The following is a 22,770-nucleotide window of genomic DNA, read 5'->3' as shown; positions in this document are numbered from 1 at the left end:
CTGGGACTATAGGCACAGGCCACCACACCTGGCTAACGCTTCTATTTTTAGTAGAAACAGGGTCTCACTCTTGCTCAGGCTGGTCTCCAACTCCTGAGCTCAAGCAATCCTCCTGCCTCAGCCTCCCAGAGTGCTAGGATTACAGGTGTGAGCCACTGTGCCTGGCCATGGCTATAAGTCTTTTTGTTTGTTTGTTTTTGTTTTTACATCTAAGTCTTTAATCCATCTGAAATCCATTTTTATATACAGTAGGCTGGTTGTCCCAATAGTTGCCTAACATTTACCCTCCCACTTTGCTACCGTATTTTGTATTTCATGTTTGTGTTGGTTTGCATTGTCTGCCCAGGGAATGCAATAACTAAGCGAGGCTAAGAGCAGTCTAGTGAAGTGTTTCTTCAATTTTTCTCCTTTCCTGTCTTCTTTTGTGTTGAAAAAAGTTTCCATTTCCTTTTTTAACTTGGGAGACACAAATAATATTTCTATGCTCTTAATGCTGATCTTTACATTTTTTGGCATCTGTTCAAATATTACTTATTTTATTTTACCAATATTAAAAGTCATTTGATCTCAGGGAAATGCAAATCAAAACCACAATGAGATATCTTTTAACTCCAGTGAGAATGGCCTTTATCAAAAAGTCCCAAAACAACAAATGTTGACATGGATGCAGAGAGACAGGAGCACTCACACACTGCTGTTGGGACTGAAAACTAGTGCAACCTCTGTGGAAAATATTATGGAGATAGTTCAAAGAAAGAAAAGTAGAATTACCATTTGATCCAAAGGAAAAAAAGACATTCTATAAAACAGACATCTGCACTCGAATGGTTATAGCAGCACAATTCACAATTGCAAAGATGTGGAAACAACCCAAGTGCCCATCAATACATGAGTGGATTAATAAAATGTGATATATGTATACCATGGAGTACTACTCAGCCAAAAAAAACAATGGTGATCTAGCACCTCTTGTATTATCCCGGGTGGAGCTGAAGCCCATTCTTCTAAGTGAAGTATCACAAAAATGGAAAAATAAACACCACATGTACTCACCATTAAACTGGTACTAATCAATCAACACTTATGTGCACATATGGAAATAACATTAATTGGAGGCTGGGCGCGGTGGCTCACGCCTGTAATCCTAGCCCTCTGGGAGGCGGAAGCGGGTGGCTCGCTCAAAGTCAGGAGTTCGAGACCAGCCTGAGGGAGACCCCGTCTCTACTAAGAATAGAAATAAATTATCTGGACAACTAAAAGTATATATAGAAAAAATTAGCTGGGCATGGTGGCGCATGCCTGTAGTCCCAGCTACTCGGGAGGCTGAGGCAGTAGGATCGCTTAAGCCCAGGAGTTTGAGGTTGCTGTGAGCTAGGCTGATGCCACGGCACTCTAGCCCGGGGAACAGAGTGAGACTCTGTCTTAAAAAAAAAGTGATCAGCTTGTGTACAAGATTTGCTATGGCGCCCAATGCAAATGTGAATCATGTAGCTTTATTATATGTAGGAGAAACTTAATAAATGTTTGGTGACCAGTTAATGAATGAATGAATGAATGAGTCTGGCTTGCTAATCAACTTATCTTAATCAAAGACTAAAGGCATGACAATCTCATCTATGTTATTTTTTTAAATTTCAAAATATTAAGGGGGTACAAATGTTCTTGGTTACATGGGTCGCTTTTGTAATGCTTGAGTCAGGCCATCTATCTTATTTTAATCAAAGACTAAAAACAGGAATGACCTCATCTTTCAGGTTTGTATTAATGTAACCAACATATATGACATCAGCATTATGAAGAAAGCTCTCTTTCCCATTAAATTGCTGACCCTTAGACTTTCTTTATGTGGGACAAAACCTTTTATTCCACCATTTCCGATTTGGCTTGAAATGCACCACACCTGAAAAAGGCATCATGACTAATCTCCTTTTTTAAAAGCATGTTCTAATAGGAACTAAGGGGGAAATGAGTTTGTTTTGTTTTGCCATTTTTGTTTTAAATTTTGAGCAATAAAGTGGTATACTTTGTTATCTACACTGCTAAAGAGGTGAGTACTTATTGATATATAAACTAGAGGCCGGTCATTCAACACTCTGGTAAGCTGTAAAAGGGGTCCTTCCCTACTTTCTCTATCTTCCTACCCTTGATATTTTGCATCTCCTGCTTAATTTAACCTGCCAGGTAGCCACAACATTGCTTTGAAGTTAAAAATAAAAAGCACAGACAATATAACCCCTCCATTATATAAGAACAAAATCTGGCTTGGAAGAACATTGGAGTAGATCACAGGGAATTGTACTAATTTCTCCCCAGATACCAAATGCCTACTAATCTGCTCTTGCTATAATCAAAATAGTCATCACGAACACCATGATGAAAAAAATCCACATGAAGAATCGGTCTATGACTTTTGCAACCTTCTTCCATTCGCTCCCCTTGGAATGGGTGGCCTTGTGGTCCTTGAGGCACTTGGCGATGTACTCGATGTTCCTCGTCAGCACTTTGTACCGTGCGCAGTAGCTGTCGGCATCCTGTGCCTTCTCACCCTGGCACCCCAGGTCATTCTTTAAGAGATCATGCAGTTTCTGCTTTCTGGAAAGGTCTTTGTTCCTGGCTGTTTTCAGGTCAGGCTCTGGGAGTTGGCTATAAACCTTCGTGAGGTGGTCCCGCTCCCTACTGTGGCGGAGGCAGCTCTCGCCCACATCGTGGACAAATAAGATCCTGGCCATGTATTTCAGGATGACCACTCTGGCCCAGTGTGGCACTGGCCGGGCCTCGGCCCCACAGAAGTGGATGTTCATCACCATAATGGTCAAGGCAGTGGAGGCTGTGATCAAGGCCATGGTGGCTATGTAATATTTACCTGGAATTAAAACAACAATGACGTTAGCTTTAAAACTGTCCTCACACAGCCACGCATCCGTTAACGATGGGGATATGTTCTGAGAAATGCATTGTTAGGAGATCTTGTCCTTGTGTGAACATGACAGAGTGCACGTACACAAACCTAGATGGTCTAGCCTACTACACACCTAGGCTACATGGTACAACCTATTGCTCCCAGGCTCCACACCTGTACAGCATGTTACTGTACTGAATACTGTAGGCAATTACAACACAATGGTATTTGTGTATCTAAACATAGAGAAAGTACAGTAAAAATACGGTGTTGTAATCTCATGGGACCACCATAGTGCATATAATCCGTCATTGACTGAAACTTTGTCATGCGGCACATGACTGTATTTGGCTTAAAAGAAAGAAGCAAACACCATCTCTAAGTAAGTGGTATACCCTAGTGGTTACAAGTACAGACTTTTGAATCAGACTTCTTTAGTTCAAATCCCAGCTTTATCACCCACTAGACTTGTGACCTGGAGCAAGGTATATAATCTTGTTAAGCCTCGGCTTCTTGCTCTATAAAGTAGGTGTAATAATAGCATCTAAATTATAGGCATATATCAAGGCTTAATTGAGATGATACTTGTAAAGTTCTCAGCAACATCCCTGGCTCAAAGTTGAAAAGTTTATAAATGTTTGCTGAGATCATGATGCAAAAAACTTTTCCACTCTCAACAAACAATTAATGAACTTGACCAATTCTCAGAATTGTCTTCAGACCTCATTAATCTTACTATTGGCTATAGAGACACTATGTCACCATTAGTCTTTCAAATGTGACTGTGTAAAGCAAATGTTCGTGAAACAAGGAAATGAGAGCAGGAAACAATAAAGATAAGGGCACAAATGTATGAAATACAGAACAAAAAACCAAGAAGATAAACAAAACCAAAAGCAAACTTTTGAAAAAGGGTAATATAATTAATAAGCCTTTGATAAAGCTACTCACAGAATAGAAATAGAGAAAGGGAGAGTGAGAGAGAAAGCAAAAGATTTAGAAAACAATAAAATACTATAAATAGTTGTATAGTAATGTATTTGATAATCTAGATGAAATTTTCAGAAAAATATGTCAAAATTAGTGAAAGAAGAACAGACACTTTAATAGAAATAGAAATCAAAAAAGGCTCTAACCCAAAAGAGTTTATAGGTGAGTTTTACCAAACTTTTAAAGAACAGATAATTCATATCTTATGCAAGTTGTTCCACAAAAAGAAGAAGTGGAGAAGTTATCTAGGTCATTTTATGAAGTCAATTTGATCTTGCTTTTAAAAGTGCCAAAAAAAAAAAATTAAGACTATTTCATTTATAGACATGTTTAAGAAAGCCCTATAAAAACATTAGCTAATTGAATCCAATAGCATCTTGAAATGATAATATACCATGAGAAAGGAGAGTTTGGTTCAGTAATACAAAGAAGTTCAACTCAGAAAATTTTAATGCAATTCACTGCACATTTATGGGTAAAAGAGAAAACTCATCTGATTATCTTAAAAGATGAAAACAAAGCATTTGATAATATTTATCATCCATTTATTATTTGTTAGAAAATCTTAGTTAACTAAAAATATATGAGACATTTCTTAATATGGTAAAGGCCACAGGCCATAAACCTGCATCAAATGCTACACTTAATGCAGAAAGTTCAAACATGTTTCTATAAGATTGCAAGCACACTTCATAGGTACCACAAATAACAAATTGTGATTGTTAGTAAATATTCTCAAGATCTGCATGAACCCTCACTAAAAAGATAACTTCGTATTATCATAGAAACAGACCAAGTAATACTTGCAAAATTCCCGTGAGATATCTCTCTTCAGAAATTGTACCCACTTACTGTTGGATGTCACTGCTAAAGAAGAGGGAGGGACCCGTCAATGATCCTTCCTCAAACAGGGCTATGATTGGATGTCATCACTGCCAATCATGTCTGCCGCAGAAGAGGTAATAAAAATGTCAATGCATCTCTTCCTCTTTATTGGGGGAAAGGGGACCTCCTGCTTCTAATTCTCAAAAAGGTGTGTGTGTGTGTGTGTGTGTGTGTGTGTGTGTGTGTGTACCTGTTTTGCTAGGAAGACATACAATAAAAAGGAAGAAATCTCCAGAGAAACCAAAGTAGTATCATCTGAATAATGAGCGATTGGATTCAATAGAAAAGAAAAGGACAGGGCAACATCCCTTTGGTATTGGTCTCTAAGTCCCTTGGTGTTTTGAAATTTCTCTTCATTGCTTACTTTAAATAACTAAAACTTGGGTCTAGCTTCTGATTCTGGGAAGTGTCTATTACAATAGCAAGTCTTTGAGATGGAGGTATTGGATCTCAGGGGTATCCTTGACGGCAGGGAGTCGGTGTTAAAGTTGACAGGAGAGATCTCAGAGCAAGGCAGGCTAGGAACAGGGAGGCAGGGATGGTCACCTGTCTACACTCCAGTCCTTGAAGCGACGTTTATTATTGCAGATTTTTGAAAACATGGTCTGCTTTAGAATCACCCTGGATTCTCACATCGTGGTCAAGACGACCAAATCAAACTCTCTGGGTATAGGAATCTGCATTTCAATAAGCTCTCCCAATGCTATTATACCCTCTTAGACATATATTGTATGTCAGGCTTAAAAATCCACTTCATCTTTCTATCGCATTTCCATCCTTCCCAAGGAGAAAGCCCTTGCACCCTTGTAAAGTGAGAAGATAATAATAGTCACTGTTTACTCGGTCTTTACCACATGCCAGGTTCTGTGCTAGGCAATGACACAGAAGGTAGCAGTTACACAAATTTTGCAGATGATAAAGCAGAGACCAAGAAGCCAAGCAACTTGCCTAAGGTTGATTAAGGAGTGAGTGGTGAAGTCAGCACTAAAATGCAGGTTTCCTCGACTTCAAAATCAGAGCCTTATCCTCTAGGTCAGCAGTTTTCAGACTTGAACAGGAAGAGTGTCAGAATCACCTGGAAGATTTGTTAAAAGAGATTGCCAGGCCTCCCTTCTGCAGTTTCTAGTTCAGTAGGTCCAAGGTGGGCCCTGAGAATTTGCATTTCTAAAAGTTCCCAGGTGATGCTGGTGCTGTGGGTCCTGGGAACCCCACTTTGAGAACCCCTGCTCTAAATCATAACACCACTCATTGCTCTTTCGGGTAAACCCAGAGACCATGAGACCAGCTTTGATTCCAGCAGCCATCTATATTCAAAGATGCCAACTGCGGACACCAAAGGAATTATGAGGTAGCCTGTATTGAATCTGAAGTTGGCCAAGTCGTTACAAGTTTAAAGGCACACACACCCCTTTAAAGGCATGACCCAGTTGCTACAAAGCTAGGTTCAAAGTGTAAGACACTTGAACTCACCTATCAGAGGGACATTTTCTGAGGCTGGCATGATCTCTGCCACCATCAGCTGAAATACAGTCATGGCCAACAGGATGGTCACTCCCAGGGAGACCTTTTCCCCAGAGGCTGCTGGGAGATAAAAACTCAAAGGAGCCAGAAAAGATATGAGGACGCATGGGATGAGGAGGTTGACAATATAGAAGGAGGACCTCCTCTTCAGAAGGAGAGTGAATGTCACATCGGGGTAAGGCTCAGAGCAGCAGCCATAGGAGATCACGTTCTTCACAGCAGGCATGCCATGGACCTCCCATTCCACGTCCTCTATGAAGTCAGAGAGATCACCGCTGTCCAGGGCGTTGAATATGTCCACCTGATTGCCATTGTAGGTCCAGGAGCCAAAGGTCAGGTTGCACTGCTGGTTATCAAAGGGGAAGTAGGTGACATCCACCACACAGGAGCTTTTGGTGATGGCTGGTGCATCCCAGGTGATCAGCCCATCATACCGTAGGACCACATTGGTATTCACGGGCTCTGAAGATTCATCGTCAGCCCTGGAGGTCAGATGAGGAAAATGAAAGTCGCTTGCTAGGAGACCTCGCCAACTTCCTTACCCCACGCAGCTCACTGCCCTGCGCCCATCACATCGGTGTCTTTGGCCGTGGATTGCCACTTCCCTGTCACTCTGGCTTGGGACTCTGGAGTCAACTCTAATTCGCCCTTCTCCTTCATCTCCTGCAACTAGTCAGGGCCAAGTTCTCTTGGAGTCTTCCTTTAAAGCAGTGGTCTCCAACATTTTTGGCACCAGGGACTGGTTTCGTCGAAGACATTTTTCCACAGACCGGGTGGGGCGTGGTTCGATTGTGCAGTCAGACCTCTCTGCTAACGATAATGTGTGTTTGCAGCCGCTCCCCAGTGCTACCGTCACCACCTCAGCTCCACCTCCGGTCATCAGGCAGTAGATTCTCACAAGGAGCCACAACCCAGACCCCTCGCAGGTGCAGTGTACAGTAGGGCTCCCACTCCTGTGAGGATCTAATGCCGCCGCCAATCCGACAGCAGACGGAGCTTATGTGGTGATGCGTGTGATGGGAGCAGCTGCAAATGCAGAGGAAGCTTCGCTCACTCCTGCTGTGCAGCCCGGTCCTAACAGGCCACAGACCAGTGCCAGTCTGCGGCCCAGGGGTTGGGGACCACAGCTTTAAAGCATCTCTGCTCTGTGTCCCTTCCCGTCCATTCTCAATGCCACTCTCTTGGTCCAGGTATGATGATTTAACCATCCATTCAAAAACTAAGCCTGCCAAGGCCAAAATCTGCTTACCTGACTTTGTTAACTTCAGGAGCCAGAATATTAAAAATAGTTTCTCATTCCTGTTCTAAGAGGTACACATGCTTATTTGGGACATTTGGAAAACATGGAGAAAAAAGGTCATTCACGCATCATCTTAGAGATAATCACTTATTCTGGATATATCTTTTTTTGATCTATCAACATTTATGCTTAGCATTTTTGGGTGCAAAATTTCTATTTTCATTTAGGGAATTACTCTTTCTCCACTGCTATTCAAGGCAGAGGGACTGTTGATCAAGATGTCCTGGCCCCCCCTGGTCAGGGGCTGGCGTAGGTGACCCAGGCTAGGCCCAACAAATTTATACTCCCTGGAGTTTAGATCTTAAGCAGAGTGACTCAGAGACCAAAACCAGTTGCCCTGGTGGTGGCTCCTTGTTAAATACAACAGCTCCGTAGTCCCTGCTGGCTCAAACACTAGCGCAGTCTTGGTTTTGTCCCTTCAAAGCCCTGGTCATTTTCTTTTTCCTTTAATTCAGTGAGACATACCAGATCTTTCTAACAAATTCATGTGTTCACAAGGTACTCAATGTCAGTTTCTAATGGCTATAACCAAAGAACCTTAATTGATACATTTCTGTTAACATTTTGATGCATATTTTTCCAGTTTTCCTTATAATTTTTTCCCTATAAAGTATATTTTGGCTAAATGTAATGTTGGTATCCTCAATTGGACCCTGGAACAGAAAAAGCACATTAGTACAAAAACTGGTGAAATCTGAATAAGTTGTGTAGTTTAGCTAATAATATTGTATCAATTTTGATAAATGTACTATGATTATGTGAGATGTAACATGAGGGGGAACTGGGTGAAGAGTATAAGAGAACTCTGCACTGTCTTTGCAACTTTTCTGTAAATCTAAAATTATCCCAAAATTAAAAAGTCAATTTACAAAAAAAGGAAAAAGAAAAAAGGATCAGGCAAAATTAAAAAATATATGTGGTTATCTGTTTATACTCTTCTACAACATTCTTTTCATGGCTAAAGAGAATTCCACTATATCCCACTATGCAGATACACCGTAGTTATTTAGCCAGTCTGCTGATGTTGGACACACTACGGTTGCTCCAGTTTTTGTGTTTATAAGCAGTGCTGCAGCGAACGTCTCTGTAGTCGAATCTGTGCCACATACACTGACGCTTTCCTTAGGTTAAATAGCTAGAAAAGTCTGTGTTGGATCAGAACAAGCATGTTTTTAAGGTTTTTTCTTTTTTCTGTTCATTAAAAATTAGGCACCACAGTGTTAGCTGTAATGGTCTGACTGGGTCCCTTCCATACCCAGAGGAGTCTTTAATGTGAGTCTTTGTGAAGATAACAAAAAGAATTTTTTCAAAATGCCTGAACCTACCCCATGAACGATGAGAAATCCGTGTCGTTTGGTGAGAAGTGGGAACGGCACTTGCCCATCCCGCTGCTTTGGTGTGAGAGGAGAGAACTAGGGATCAAAGAGAATCTGTCTGGAGGTAGAACAATCGTATTGGTTGGAGCCTCTGCAGCAAACAGGTGGCCTAATCAAATAAGATAATTTGAGGAGAGTTAATGAAGAGACTATTTGGAAAGGGCTGATGAGATGCAGGGACACCACACTGGGCCCGGAACAGCAGAGCTGTCCCCATTCCCCGGCCTGAAGAGAGGAAGAGAAGGTGCAGTTACCAGAATCTGGAAGAGAAGAGTTGCATGAAAAGGTCACTATGATAGGAGTTAGGACTTTCTGCCAAGGGACACACCCAGCCAAAGATAACTCCACAGGAAGGAACCAGGGGAAAACACACCCTAACCTCTCTTTTCTCCCTGAAATATCCCACTCGTGCTTCCCATTGGCCAAACCCAACCCCAAGCCAGACAGCAGGGGAACCCCAGCTACTCAGGAGTTGTTTAAAGACATTACATTTGATCACTTCATGACTAATATATTATTGTTTTATCTCCCTGGTTTTTCTGATCGTCTCATTTTACAGCTCAAAACTTGCAGTGGCTTCCGATGGCCCACCGGATGCTTCCGCAGCTCCTCAGTCTAGCGAGATGTTCCGTGGTTTACTCCCACCCACTTTCTAGCCTTAGTCTCCCACAGCTCTCCTTCACTCCCACTCCACTAGTCAAGGCTGAAATCCCAACACACTCCGTGAGCTCCTCTCCGGTTCAAAATCTTTCTTCTCTCTGTCATGGCCGCCCTTTCTGCACGTACCGATCTAACATACCCCTCAGGACTCAGCTCAAACGCCACCTTCTCCATGCTGCCTGCCCCGCCCCTCTGGCAGGTATCTTTCCATCTCTGAAGGGCCATGGCACTGTACATCTGTGTTGCAAGGGACCTACGTTTTTACTTATATTATAGTTTTACATACATTTCTTACTAGATTGTTCCTTGAGGTCAGAGACAGACTCTTAATGCAGCAAGTTTAAACTTAAGAGTCTCAAGATTCTCATTTACTCCTCATAAAAATATCACAGAGAGGTTTGGGTTCAAAACCTGATTCAGGGTTTGTAACCGTAAGCATGTTACATCTCTGTCACTCACTGTGAAAGTGGGGATTGTACCTTAAGATTTCTTTTAAATTCCATTTTCAGACAATAACAGTGTATATTAATTTCCCATTGCTGCCGTAACAAATTACCACAAACCTAGTGTCTTAAAACAACACAAATTCAGCATCTTAACAATTCTACTAATAGAGGTCAGAAATCCTAAAATCAACGTGTAGCAGGGCTGCATTCCTTCTGGAGGCTCTCGGGGAGAATCCTGCCTTGCCTTTCCAGCTTCTAGAAGCCACCCGCGTCCCTGGGCTCAGGCCCCTCCGCACTGCTGGCCTCTGCTTCCTCTGCGGCCCTGCCTGCTCTGCCCCTCCCGGCCCGTGTCTACATCAGGCCCCCCAGGAAAACCCAAGACAACCCCCGCCTCTAGTCTTTAATTCAGTCACATCTGCAAATTCTCCTCTGCCACGTAACGTAACTTAACGTAACATATCCACAGGTTGGGGCACTGGCATGTGGACACCCTAGGGAGGGGGCAGTATCTCGTCTACACGTTTTGTAAAGCCCCAACCCATGCTGACACGGTAAGTGTCCAATACATGCGAATTTCTTCTCTTCCCGTAACCTCTGTTTCTAACTGGCTTTCATGTTCTCGACTAGATGCATCGTTCCCCTCTTCCCACCCCTTTCCTCAGCTGCTTCATGGCCTTCAGGCAGCCCCTCCTCCCCCTCTGTTTAGCTGCTTTGCCCCAGAGCCAGTGCTGTAGGGAGCCCCTCCCGGAAACCACGGGGAGCGGGCTGGTGGGGGGAACAGGAGTGCCGCCGCCGTCGGGGTTTCCGTCACCAGGGAGTGCCTGGAACCTCCGCACGGACTTGTCTGCTTACTCAGCCCCGGGGTCCCTTCCTCTTTCTCTCTCCAAGTGCCCCGTCTCTCCAGTGCTCACCTCCCTTGCTCTGCCCTGACCCCGCTCCTCCCACATCTCAGGGCTTTGCCTCCCTTGGTCCCTTATTCTCTCTGCCCCTCCAGTCCCCTCCCAGCTCGGTCCCCAAGCCCCTCCTCCAGGGAACTTCCCACCTCTCCTTCCACACAGCTGCTCTCAAGAGTAATTGATAAATGCTGTTGTCTCATCCACCTTGTTTCTATTTCTCAACTCCTCCTGCATTTTTGGCTTTTTTCCCACAAGTGCAAATAGGCAAATCTCAAGACCTCTTCTAAGTCTTCTTGCTCCATTCTGCCCAAGCGTCTACACTGTGGGTTGTTCTGAGACACCATTTCTTCCCTTGGTTTCTAGGACACAGCTTTCTCTGTCCTCCTTCTGCCTTTTTAACCTTTAATTCTAAGTAATGCAGAGGCTTCCCCATTTTCCTCAGCCATTTTCGTTCCCTCCATGAGTAGTTCTACAGGGCTTTAAAGGGTTTGGCTTCTCTCTCCTCAGCCTTCTCTCCAGCTTTCAGATTTGCCTTTGCAATGTCGTGATTGCACATCTCCATGTGCATGTTCCTTTTGTCCCTCAAACTTAACAGCAAATTCATTTTCTTTTTCTCCAAACCTATTCCATCTTCCCCTCCTTTATTTACAATCTCATCTAGAAGTCTTGCCATCTGCTAAATCATCTCATATAGCTAAGGTTAGCTGACCTTAACATTAATTTCTAGACAAATTCTTCTAAATATAATAGGGCACCGAATTCCTCACTAAAATGGTCTAAAATCCAACCATTAAAGCTGCTCATTGAAATCCAACCATTTTGGCCGGGGATGGTGGCTCACGCCTGTAATCCTAGCACTCTGGGAGGCCAAGATGGAAGGATTACTCTAGGTCAGCAGTTTGAGACCAGCCTCAGCCAGAGTGAGACTCTATCTCTACTAAAAATAGAAAAATCAGCCAGGCGTGGAGGCTCTCGGGCCTGTAGTTCCAGCTACTCTGGAGGCTGAAGTAGAAAGATCACTTGAGCCCAGGAGTTTGAGGTTGCTGTGAGCTATGATCATACCCGTGCACTCCAGCCTAGGTGACAAAGCAAGATCTTTTCTCAAAAAAAAAAAAAAAAAAAATCCAACCATTAAACTAACCGATGAGCACACATGTGTAGAGAGGGAAGTAAAACCCAGTGGAACTCAAGCAAGGGGGAAGGGGGAAGAGGAGATGGGTGAAAACCTACCTGCACAATGAACACTATCTGGGTGACAAGCACACTTATGACCCCGACTCAAGCATAACAATAACAATCCATGTAACCAAAAACATTTGTACCCCCATAATATTTTGAAATAATAAAATAAGAAAAAGAATTTATCTACTGTAGTTTACATAGTCATTCCTCTAATGTTGGGTGTCGGTTTCCATTGTTTACTATAAATACTGCAAAAGGGAAACCCTTCATAAAGCAAAAGCAATAAACAAGAGAAAAGCATATCAACATTTTACAGACTTTTTATACATATTACTTGATATATTTGCTTTCCTTTAATTATTTGAAAAGGTGAACATTTTTCCATGTCTGTTTTTTTCCTTTTAGAGATTCATCTTTTTAAGAAATATATTTTTATTTTTCTATAAAATTCATCAAATTGAAAAAGAATTGTACTTTCTATGTAACAGACAGTAAAACATCTAAAATTCTTTGTTTTTTATTAATGTACAAAAACACCACACAACACAAAGAAATATAAAATGTGTCATGAAGATGCTGACATTTGTCTGAAGGTGGCTGACAGCAATGGCTACATTAGCCATGTGGTTACTTTAGCTCCAAAGTTTTGTTTACCACATCAGAAACAGATCTATCATGTCTTTGTATATCTTCAGTTATCCTTTTTAATATATAATGTTTTGTAAAAAGATTGAATAAAGGGTAAACTTAGTTGAAATATTGTCCAAAAAAAAAATCCAACCATTAAAACCCTGCCATGATACATGCAGATTTTACATTTCTGTAGTCCACTCTTTTTCTTTCTTTCTTTCTTTCTTTTTTTTTTTTGAGCCAGAGTCTCACCCTGTTGCCCAGTCTGGAGTGCCATGGCGTCAGCCTCGCTCACAGCAACCTCAAACTCCTGGGCTCAAGCGATCTTTCTGCATCAGCCTCCCGAGTAGCTGGGACTACAGGCATGTACCACCATGCCCAGCTAGTTTTTTCTATTTTTAGCTGTTTGGCTAATTTCTTTGTATTTATAGTAGAGACAGGGCTGGTCTCAAACTCCTGAGCTCAAGTGATCCTCCCACCTCAGCCTCCCAGAGTGCTAGGATTACAGGTGTGAGCCACCACACCCGGCCTGTAGTCCACTCTTTACCCAATTTAAACATGTCAGAATCCTCGCAGCCTCTTATACTAACCACTACACTAACCATACACTCATACTAAACATTTTCACCAGAACTTTGAGCCCCAATTCATTTATTTCTTTACTAATTTACTAACAGAGCCAGTATCTACTTGAACTATTATTTTGCTGAAAAGCTCACTACCTCCTGGGAAAATTCATTGCTGAAGTTATGGGGGAAATTTTCTTTTTTTGAGGAGATCTTATCTTCCCTTTAGCTTGTACTCATTTTGGGGGTTTTGTCCTCTAGAGCAATGCTCTCCCTTCTCTCTACCTTATTTTCTCATGATCGCCTAAGGCAGCCATCAAGTCTTCCCAAGGTCTTCTCTCTTCCTCACTAAGCATGAACAAATTTAACTATTCCTCATGTGAAGTGGCTTCCAGGCCCATTACCTTCCTGCTCACTCCCCAGCAAGTCTAGCCCCGTGGATTCAGTGCCAGGGATGACTCTAGATGCTAAGCTCCCTCCTGCCCAAAGCATCTTACCACCCGCACTGTACCACCTACCCCATGCCCCTCGTTTCCCTTCCCCCACCACGCAGGAAGCCCGTTCTGTGCTCTGCAACGTTCTGTCCCAGCTTCAGAGAAGTGGTGACACTGTGTCTGGAATCATGAGACTCTACAGGAGCGGGGATTCAGCTAGATGGATGAGGCGCAAGGAAACAGCCATGACTAGGGTCCTTCCTTTGCCTGATCCTGTAACTCTCTCCTATTTTCCTTTCAGCCAGCTAAGGAATGCAAATGTCATCCAACCATAGCTACATTTAAAGATTCCTCCAAATGACAAAACTCTGGGAGGTTTTTCTGAGAGGGCGGCAAGGGAGAATAGAGGATCAAAAACAGAATTGTCCACAACAAGAGGGCAGAGAAGCTAAAGGGTCAACCAGAGGAAGAGAAAAGAGTTGATCAATCGGTGTGGTGAAAGGCTCTGCGTGAGAAAGGGAACGTATCAAGGCCAACAAGGGGTGGGCGGAGAGAGGGCGAATGAGGACAGAACTCGCCAAAGCCACGGTGGGTCCGTGTGGGCATGTGAGCAGAGAACTGGCATCTCTGACGAGGGGCCCTGGGCAGGCTTCACGCAGGTTGCCACGCCGGCTTGCAAAGCAGCATTGGTGTCAGAGCTGGTCACTGCCTCAGCCAGTCAACGCAGGAGGGAGAGGAGAACCAGCTTTCTGTTTATTTTCCAGGGAGAGCTGTTAAAACTTACAGAATGCTGTAAAAGACCATCTGTGTCAACTGTGTTTTCAGATGTCACTCTCCAGCACTCTGTGGATGGGACAGCGGTGATGGACAATGTGGCTCATTTTCTTTTTCTTTTTTTTTTGAGACAGGATCTTGCTTTCTTGCCCAGGCTGGAGTGCAGTGGTGGGATCATAGCCCACTGCGGTCTTCACCTGGTGTCCTCCCTGGGTGTTTCCTCTTATATAAAACACCAGTCATGTAGGATTAGGTGTCCACCCTACTCCAGCTCGAGCTCCTGGGCTCAAGCGATCCTCCCACCTCAGCCTCCGGAGTAGCTGGGACTACAGGCATGCACCACCAAGGCTGGCTAATTGTTTTATGTTTTGTAGAGACAGGGTCTCACTATCTTGCCCAGGCTGGTCTGGAACTCCTGCACACAAGTGATCCTCCCACCTGGGCCTCCCAAGGTGCTAGAAGCCACCACACCTGGCCAGACAATGTGACTCATTTTCATGCTGTATGTGTGTGTTTGTGTAAGACACACAGAGAGAAAGAGACAGAGAGAGACAGAGTCAGAGAGAGTGAGCACATGAGGAGGGAGGTGAACCGGAATAATAAACCACCGCTACTTAAAAGTTCTCTTTCTTGGGCAGGGATATGGAAGATTCCTCTGGCCACTGGGGGTGGGGAATGAACAGGAGGATCGGGGCCACCATTCAAGAGGTCAAGACCCTCGATGAGCTCTCTGAGTAAGGAGTGAGACTGAAATCCAGGCTGCAGCCCCCTGAACGACCCCCCATTCACATTGTTCTGAGCTGCAGAGGAACCTTCCCCAATCCACAGAAACTTGGGTTCCAGATAAAAAGAAAGAGAAGCTCCCTCAACAACAGGTGGAGAGACTGAGTTTGAATTGTGGCAGAGAGCGCTGAGTGTGTGGCCCAGTGCCAGCGTCATCTGCCGCTGGTAGAAATGCAGAACCGCAGGCCCTGCCCCAGGCCTCCTAACTCAGAATCTGTATTTTAACAAGATCCTGGGGGATTTGTGTGCCCTTTACAGCTGGAGCAACCCAGACGCCACCAGCCCATTTACACAGGGCCCTTTGCTCTGAGACCAGGAAAAGGCCGACGCGTGCCCTACGGTCCGGTTCATCCTCCACCCCACACAAAGTCCTCAATCCAGCTTCTAGATAGCCCATTCCAATTTAATATTACTAGCATCATTGTCACTGACATGTGACCTTGGACAGTGAGTGCCATTGCTATGGGTTGAACTGTGTCCCTGAAAAATTTGTACATTGAAGTCTTAGCCCCCAACACTCAGAATGTGACTTTATTTGAGAATGGGTCATTGCAGATGTAGATAAGATAAAGTCACGCTGGAGTAGGGTGGACACCTACTCCAATGTGACTGGTGTTTTTATATAAGAGGAACTTTGGACCCAGGAAACACCCACGGAGGACGCCAGGTAAAGACGAAGACACAGATCAGAGTGATGCTTCTGCAATTCAAGGAACACCGAGGATTGCCAGCAAACCCCCTAAAGCTAAGGAGAGGCCTGGAACAGATTCTTCCTCACAGTGCTCAGGGGAACCAACCCTGCCAACACCTGGATCTCAGAACCGGGAGATCACAGATTTCTGTTGTCACCTCATTTGTGGTACTTTTATTCTATCTGGCAGCCCTAAAAAACTAATGCAGCCTCCAATTTGTCACCTGAAAAGGGGGAATCTAGATTGAATTTGATGGTTTCCTGCCAGCTATAAGCTTTTATCACCTATTATTTTATTATCTAAGATTTTATGACCATTATTTCAGGGCCTAGGAGCATGGATTAATCCTTAGCTTTATGCACGTTTTAAAACATTCCCTTTTTCATTATGTTTAAATTCTGTTAAATCAGCAAGTGCATTCCTGAAAAGGCTTAATCCTGACTTGCACTCACTTGTTATACAGGACAATGTCCGGCCTCCACACCAGGTCGCTGGGAATCCTGATAGAGTCGAGCCCGTCGTACTGGTCTCGGTCCCACGTGAGACAGGCGTCGTGCCAGATTTGGCGGATCCATAGGTAGGCGGTCAGAATTTGGTTTCTTTCATCCTACACAGTGAATCCAGATGTGACTTTACCCAGGAGACACCTCAACCAAGTGTCTTCCATCTGGAGGACACTTGTTCTTCACAACAGGCATTTCAAGAACATTAATCTATTTTCAATAAATGAGAGCTTTTGTCTGTTCTATCCCTTGATTGACTACCAAAGCCACATTATTTTCTTCCTTCTGGATTTACTGTTCAGAACGTGAAGTGGACACATTTTTAAGTCTTTAGATTTTTGCATAGGTCTACTGCTCAAATTTCTCTGAAAATTGATCAACTAATGATGTACTTGAATGAGAAAGTCAGGAAATATCTACAATGTACAGAAGAAAAATCCTTCAAATTTCATAACATTGTGTAATTAAATGTCTATAAGCACTAACTTAAGTGATATTATCTTAAAACACCACCTTCCTTTTTTTCCAAATTGAAATTAAATTCACATAACATAAAACTCACCATTTTAACCATTTTAGAAGTGTACAATTCAGTGGTTTCCAATACATTCACAGTGTTGTGTAACCATCACCACTATCTAATTCAATGATTTTAGTAACCCCTAAAAAGAAACGCCATTAACAATTACGCAGTCACTGGCCTGTCCCCTCCCTCTCCCCAGCCCCTGGCGACCTCTATTCTGCTTTCTGTCCCTATGGATTTCCCTATTTTGGACGTTTCACAGAAATGGAAGCATACAATATACAACACCACCTTTCTTTAGATTATCCAAGACTGTTCCAGTTAATAACCAGGATTAGATAACATTTAGTGAAATTAATTAGTGTTGTGAAAAGCTTCCCTCTCCTGGCGTTCTCTTCTCCTGGCAGCTCGCACCCGGGGCTGTCTGCTCTCATTCCTTCTCGCGTTCCCAGCGAGACATTCCCTTTGGAAAGATGGTTGTTTTCATGCTAGAACCATTTCAAAGAGTCACCACGGTGTATTTATTACTCACCATATCCTTAATCTGAGACAATGTGATCTGCAGCGTGACATTCAGGACTTTATCTGTATCTTCCACTGGACGAAGAGCACTGGAATAATCTTCAAAAAGGTCATGAAACAACTTCCGGGCATATTTTCCATCGGCTGTTTCTACAGCTGCTCAAAAAGAGGGACCCAGGTCAACATTCAGAGTGTCGTGTGTGTTTCAAGACAAGACCCCCGGTCTGAGGCTGGGAAGTGGGGCGGTGCGGCAGCAGCTGGGGACGAGCTTTGTGTCTGTGGACGGGCTGCTCTGGCATCCGCCTCCCGGACCAGCGTGCAGCAGAAAGCACCACAGGCCCTTCCGTGCGGGTGGATCATCTGTTCTGTCTTGCCTGTCCCATCCCACCTCCCACCAAAGAAATGGCCCCAGAGAAGCCAAGATGGGCAGATGTCACCAGCCTCTCACCTCTCAGTCTGGAAACAGCAAAGTAAATCCAGTAGAAGGAGACGCAGGAATGGGACCAGTTCATCTTTTTCCTGAGCCTCTGTAAAGTCCCGCCAGGCGGTGTGGACTTCCACCTCCCTCTGTGAATACCGAGGCCTGGCACAGAGAGCCCACACGGCCACAGTCTCCCCGTGGCGGACGGAGCACTCGGGCTTGCATTGCACATAGGACTGAGGTCTTGAGATCCAGACCTGCCCTCCCTCCCCTCCTGTAATCCGAGACTGGCAGCTCCAGTAGCTGAGATGCCAGGAACCCAGGGTGGGTTCGGTCTGGCAGTGCTGCTCCAGGGGGCAGGGTGGGGGGCCTCTCAGTTGAAGGTCCTTAGCCACCCTCAGCAGCAACAGCCAAAGAACAGAAGGCAGGAGCAGGAGTCAGGGGTACGCCTGACACCCCACAGGCTGTACCTAAGCAGAATGAGAGCTTTCTAAACCTGCAGCAAGCAGATTTAGCCTGAGTCCAGGGACTAAGGGAAGCTAAACAGATCCAGCTTTATCTGCTTTTAGCGCATTTGAAGAGAGAACGAGAAACGGTCCCATGATCTCCAGAACATGTTGGCATCTGGGTTTATTCTCTGCCTCTGCTTCTGATCACATCTTCAGCTACCGCCCGGGGCACGGGCTCGCATGGCACATGTGTGTGAGCACATGTGCAAGGGCTGCGCTGGGTGGGAGGAGAGGACTCACTCCCTAAAGAAGCAGCGACACTGAATTGGATTGAGAACTGAACACCTGGGTTTAACTGCCAGCTCAAACCCCTACTAGCTCTATAATTCTGGATCAGTTATCTAACCTCTCTGAGCCTTCCTGAACTACAGACCAGGGAAAATAATATTCCCTCCCTTCCAGAGCTACAGGGATATTATCATCTGTGAGAGCACTTTGTAAATGTTAGCAATTTTCATCTCTGATCAGCTTTGCAGATCCAGAATTTCTGCATTTAACCAAGTCACCCAGGGTTTACCAGCTCTAAAAAAATGTTGTAAAGGTTTCAAAGGCTATCAGAATCAGCATGAGAATGATTCATAACCAACGATGATATTACTGAGGATGGTACCCTTTGCATTTGAATGCTACTTTATATAAAATTTCACAGTCATTTCTCACATGTAATTTAATTTTGCTCCCACAAAAGAGTGTCACTTTCTGGTTGCCATGTCTGGGAACTCCTGTCTGTCCTTCCTCTTGCCTGGGGAAACTGCCTTGGAAACCAAATTAAGACAATTTGGTTGCCTGGAATCCGAGCAAGGAAATTGGATAGCTCTATTTCATCAGGTTACAGGCCCCGATGAGTCACCCCAGCCCTCTCCAAGAATATCTCCTCCCAGTGGAACAGACACTCAAGCCATCAGCAAAGCGTGTGTCTTAATTGCCTCGCCCCTGTGTTGATTGTGAAGATAATTATTCTCCTGTCACCCCTAGCCTGACTCACCCGTCAAATGACGTAACTCCTGGTACCCACGCTCAGGCCTCCTTCAACAAACCGTGCACTCTGGAATCTCAGAGGCTGAAGGTACTTTTGAAAGTGAGCTTAGTACCTCATTTCCACATGAGGAAACTGAGGCCCAGAGAGAGAGGCACAGTGGCTGCCTCCAGCAGCGCTGGCCAGAGACAAGATCCAGACCATTGCTGCCCTGTCCATTGCTCACTGTGACACTAACACTGTGTCTCCTTGCTGTCCTCATCAACACAGCATTTGATGCCAGATGGGCAGTGACTTTCTTGTGGGGAGACCGTCCATATTTCTTTAAGTCCTCGCAACATGCATGGGGTTGACTTGTAGTTCACACAGGGTCTGCCTTGAATGGTCTCCCTTTCTTGCCAACCCCTCTCCCCTCCCCCAGGGTCCCTGACCCCCTCAGGGACCCCTTTTTGGTTGAAGCTGCTGAGAACCTTTGCCCATTGGGTCAAATCTCCTGGGGACATCCTGGCTCCATTCCGGGGGTGACGGTGCTCCCCTTCCTTGGAGCTGACCTCCTGTCTGACAAGAAATGCTAGTGAATTCTTTTGCTAAAGGATCCTCTCCTCAGCAGCAAAGGGAGGACAGGAAGAAAAATAGCTTCATTCAGCTACATGTATTTTTTAAGCAAAAACTGCAAAAAGTCAAACACAAAGTTTTATAGAGGGTTTTATTCCTCCACAGATTAATACAACATGAATATTTTCTCCATTTCATTAAATACAGAATCAGAACATTTCTAACCTATGAAGAGCTTTTAGAGACCATCTAGCTGAGTTCATTGATTTTACGGATGAAAAAATTGAGGCCCAGAGAGGTAAGGAGCCTTCAAGAGGCGTGGTTATCCAGGGATGGAACCCGCGGCCCCAACAATAACTACAGCACTCCTGTTGCAACAGCAGAGCAGCCAGGGAGGAAGCTCAGAGGAAATCAAAGCCCAGTGTACATTTAGGGGGCTTGGGAATGCTCTTCCATTCAGCCAAGGGGAGATGGGACCACGCTCTGCCCTACCAGAGGGTGGGTAGACGGAAGAGGATGCTGATTCTCCATCAGGCTTCCTGGGAGCCTGAAGCACTTGGCAGAGGAGTGTCATCGTGGGTGCCACCTGCTAGCCAAAGCTCCACAACTCACCAAAATTGCAGGCGATACCTCAGTGGGACTCTGTGCCTGAGGACCTATTTCACTGCTACTTTCTAAAGTTGCTGGGTTCATCCTGCGTTTGTGTAAAATAAAAGAACTCAAAGTTCCTTTAAAGGCAATGTCCTCATGCTTTCACCAGGCACCAGAGGTTGGGATAAGGGTTGGTAGCTAGGATGCAAAGAAGCTACCCATGGCCCCACTCTCTGGACACTGTGCATTTTGTTTCTGTCTTTGTCTTCTTAATCAAGAAAAGCAGTATAACGTAGAGTTTAAGAACATAGACTCTGGAGTCAAGTCTAGCTCCATTTAGTAGCTGTGGAACTTTGGGCAGATTCCTCACTCTCTCTGTGCCTCAGTTTCTCCATCTATAAAATGGGGACAATTATAAGAGTGCCTACCTCTTAGGGTTGTTTTGAGGACTGAAAGAGTTAATGCATGTGAAATCTTAAAAATAGTGCTTGATCATAAAAATTGCTAAATAAATAATAATTAAAGGGGAAAACCGTACCCCAGCAGCTAAAAAAATATTAAGCATGTAATCTGCAGCAGCAATTCCATAATCAATCTTTCTTTCTCTTTTTCCCTTTCTTTCTTTCTCTCTCTCTCTCTTTCTTTCTTCTCTTTCTCTCTTTCTTTCTTTCCTTCCTTTCTTTCTTTCTCTCTCCTTCTTCCTCTTCCCCTTCCCACCCCCTATCTCTCTCTCTCCCCAGCTTCTTGACAGGGCTGGTTAGAGGATATTGTATAACTGCTTTATCTTGCAAGTATCTTGTACTGTGGGTGGGAGAAAAATTTGTTCTGCCATTTTCTTCTCGTCCTTTTTTATTGCAACGTTAATATTATTGTCAATCCACAAAGGATTGATTTATTTACTTACTTATTTTTGTAGTAGTCTTTTTAATGCTCCTATTCACTTTGTGAGCATTCCCCCACCTAAATCTCTCAGATTGGCAAACTCTTTCTGTATAGAGCTAGACAGCAAATATTTGCAGTGTCCTAGGCCATATGGTCTCCATAGCAACTACTCTTCTCTGCCGTAGTACTGTGAAAGCAGCCACGGGCAAAATGAATGTGTGGCTGTGTTCCAATAAAACTTTATTTACGAAAATAGGGGCCGGCCATGCATAGTTTGTTGACCCCTGATATAGGCCATCAGATCCATAAATCTCCTTACCCAGGCTCATGCAAATGGCAGTGGGGTTCAGCGTCCCAGATGAAGAGGGGGCAAAGCCTGCAGGGAGGAGAGGGCGGAGATGCAGGGGCCTGACGTGGCCGGCGCGGGTGCAGCGCAGCCAGCTGGACTCCCCCGTGCTCCGGGCGGGCTCTGGGTGGGAAGGAGGCTTTCTGACGAAGGAGGCTGGAGAGCATGCGGCAGCCCTGTCGGATGTCTGGCAGCGGGAGACCATTAGAGTGTCCTGGGCAGGGAATTAGAGTCCACAAATATAGGTGACACATCCAGCGGTGACAGGAACTGTGGCTCCCGCCTGGCCAGGGGCTAGCAGGGCAAAAAGCAGAGAAACGTTTCCGAGGTCCCCGTGAGTGAGGACGGGCCTGGAGGGCGGGGCTCCGGCGATCTGAGAGGTACAGAGTCCTGGAGCCCTGCTGTCTTTCTAGGATTGTGACCTCCATCCCTCAATTGTTCCCAAACCCACCTGGCTTGGGGAGATGCAGGTTAGATCAGAACAGAAGCGGGGCGGGAAGGAAGGAGGCCCCCGGGCAAGCAGCAGGGGCCGTGCCGGCGATGGGGCGAGGGCCGGAAAACGCTTCCTGGGAGACCGGCAGGACAGTCTCTCTCGGTGCTTCTGAGCACTGTGGAGGAAAGGTCCACTCTAACTTTTCCACCCGTGACTTAAAACACAGCTAACCCGTGGGCATCACCCTCGCTGCTTCTCCCTCACAGCCCGGTGTTGGTCTGCTCGGACTGCCACGACTAAATGCCATAGACTGGGTGACTTAAGCAACAGAAATGTACTTTCCCACCGTTCTGGAGGCTGGAAGTCCAAGGGCAAAGTGTGGGCAGGGCTGTTTCTCCTGAGGCCGCTCCCCGGCGTGTAGATGGCAGCGCTCTCCCCGGGCCTCGGCGCGGTCCTCCCTCTGCGCGCGTCTGCG

At 45.0% G+C, this 22,770-nt stretch overlaps 1 protein-coding gene across 2 annotated transcripts; it reads right to left on the bottom strand.

Annotated features, from left to right (window-relative positions):
- Positions 1 to 1,363: 1,363 nt before the first annotated feature.
- Positions 1,364 to 22,397, bottom strand: CHRNA9 (cholinergic receptor nicotinic alpha 9 subunit). Of its 2 annotated transcripts, XM_045550565.1 has the most exons (6): positions 22,314 to 22,397; positions 21,836 to 22,156; positions 17,593 to 17,738; positions 16,487 to 16,641; positions 6,245 to 6,777; positions 1,364 to 2,863 (listed from the first exon to the last, which is right to left on the bottom strand). In XM_045550565.1, exons 2-6 carry the CDS (start codon positions 22,065 to 22,067, stop codon positions 2,328 to 2,330), a joined length of 1,602 nt encoding a protein of 533 aa, XP_045406521.1. In that variant the 5' UTR covers positions 22,068 to 22,156; positions 22,314 to 22,397; the 3' UTR covers positions 1,364 to 2,327. The 2 variants fall into 2 exon arrangements, with proteins under 2 accessions (XP_045406521.1, XP_045406522.1); XM_045550566.1 differs by lacking the exons at positions 21,836 to 22,156; positions 22,314 to 22,397 and adding an exon at positions 18,031 to 18,518.
- Positions 22,398 to 22,770: the final 373 nt, after the last annotated feature.

The sequence above is a fragment of the Lemur catta genome, chromosome 4 (genome assembly GCF_020740605.2).
Source record: "Lemur catta isolate mLemCat1 chromosome 4, mLemCat1.pri, whole genome shotgun sequence".
NCBI classification, from domain to species: domain Eukaryota; kingdom Metazoa; phylum Chordata; class Mammalia; order Primates; family Lemuridae; genus Lemur; species Lemur catta.
The sequence above is the reverse complement of the archived record's forward strand: the minus strand, read 5'-3'. Positions and strand labels throughout refer to the sequence as shown.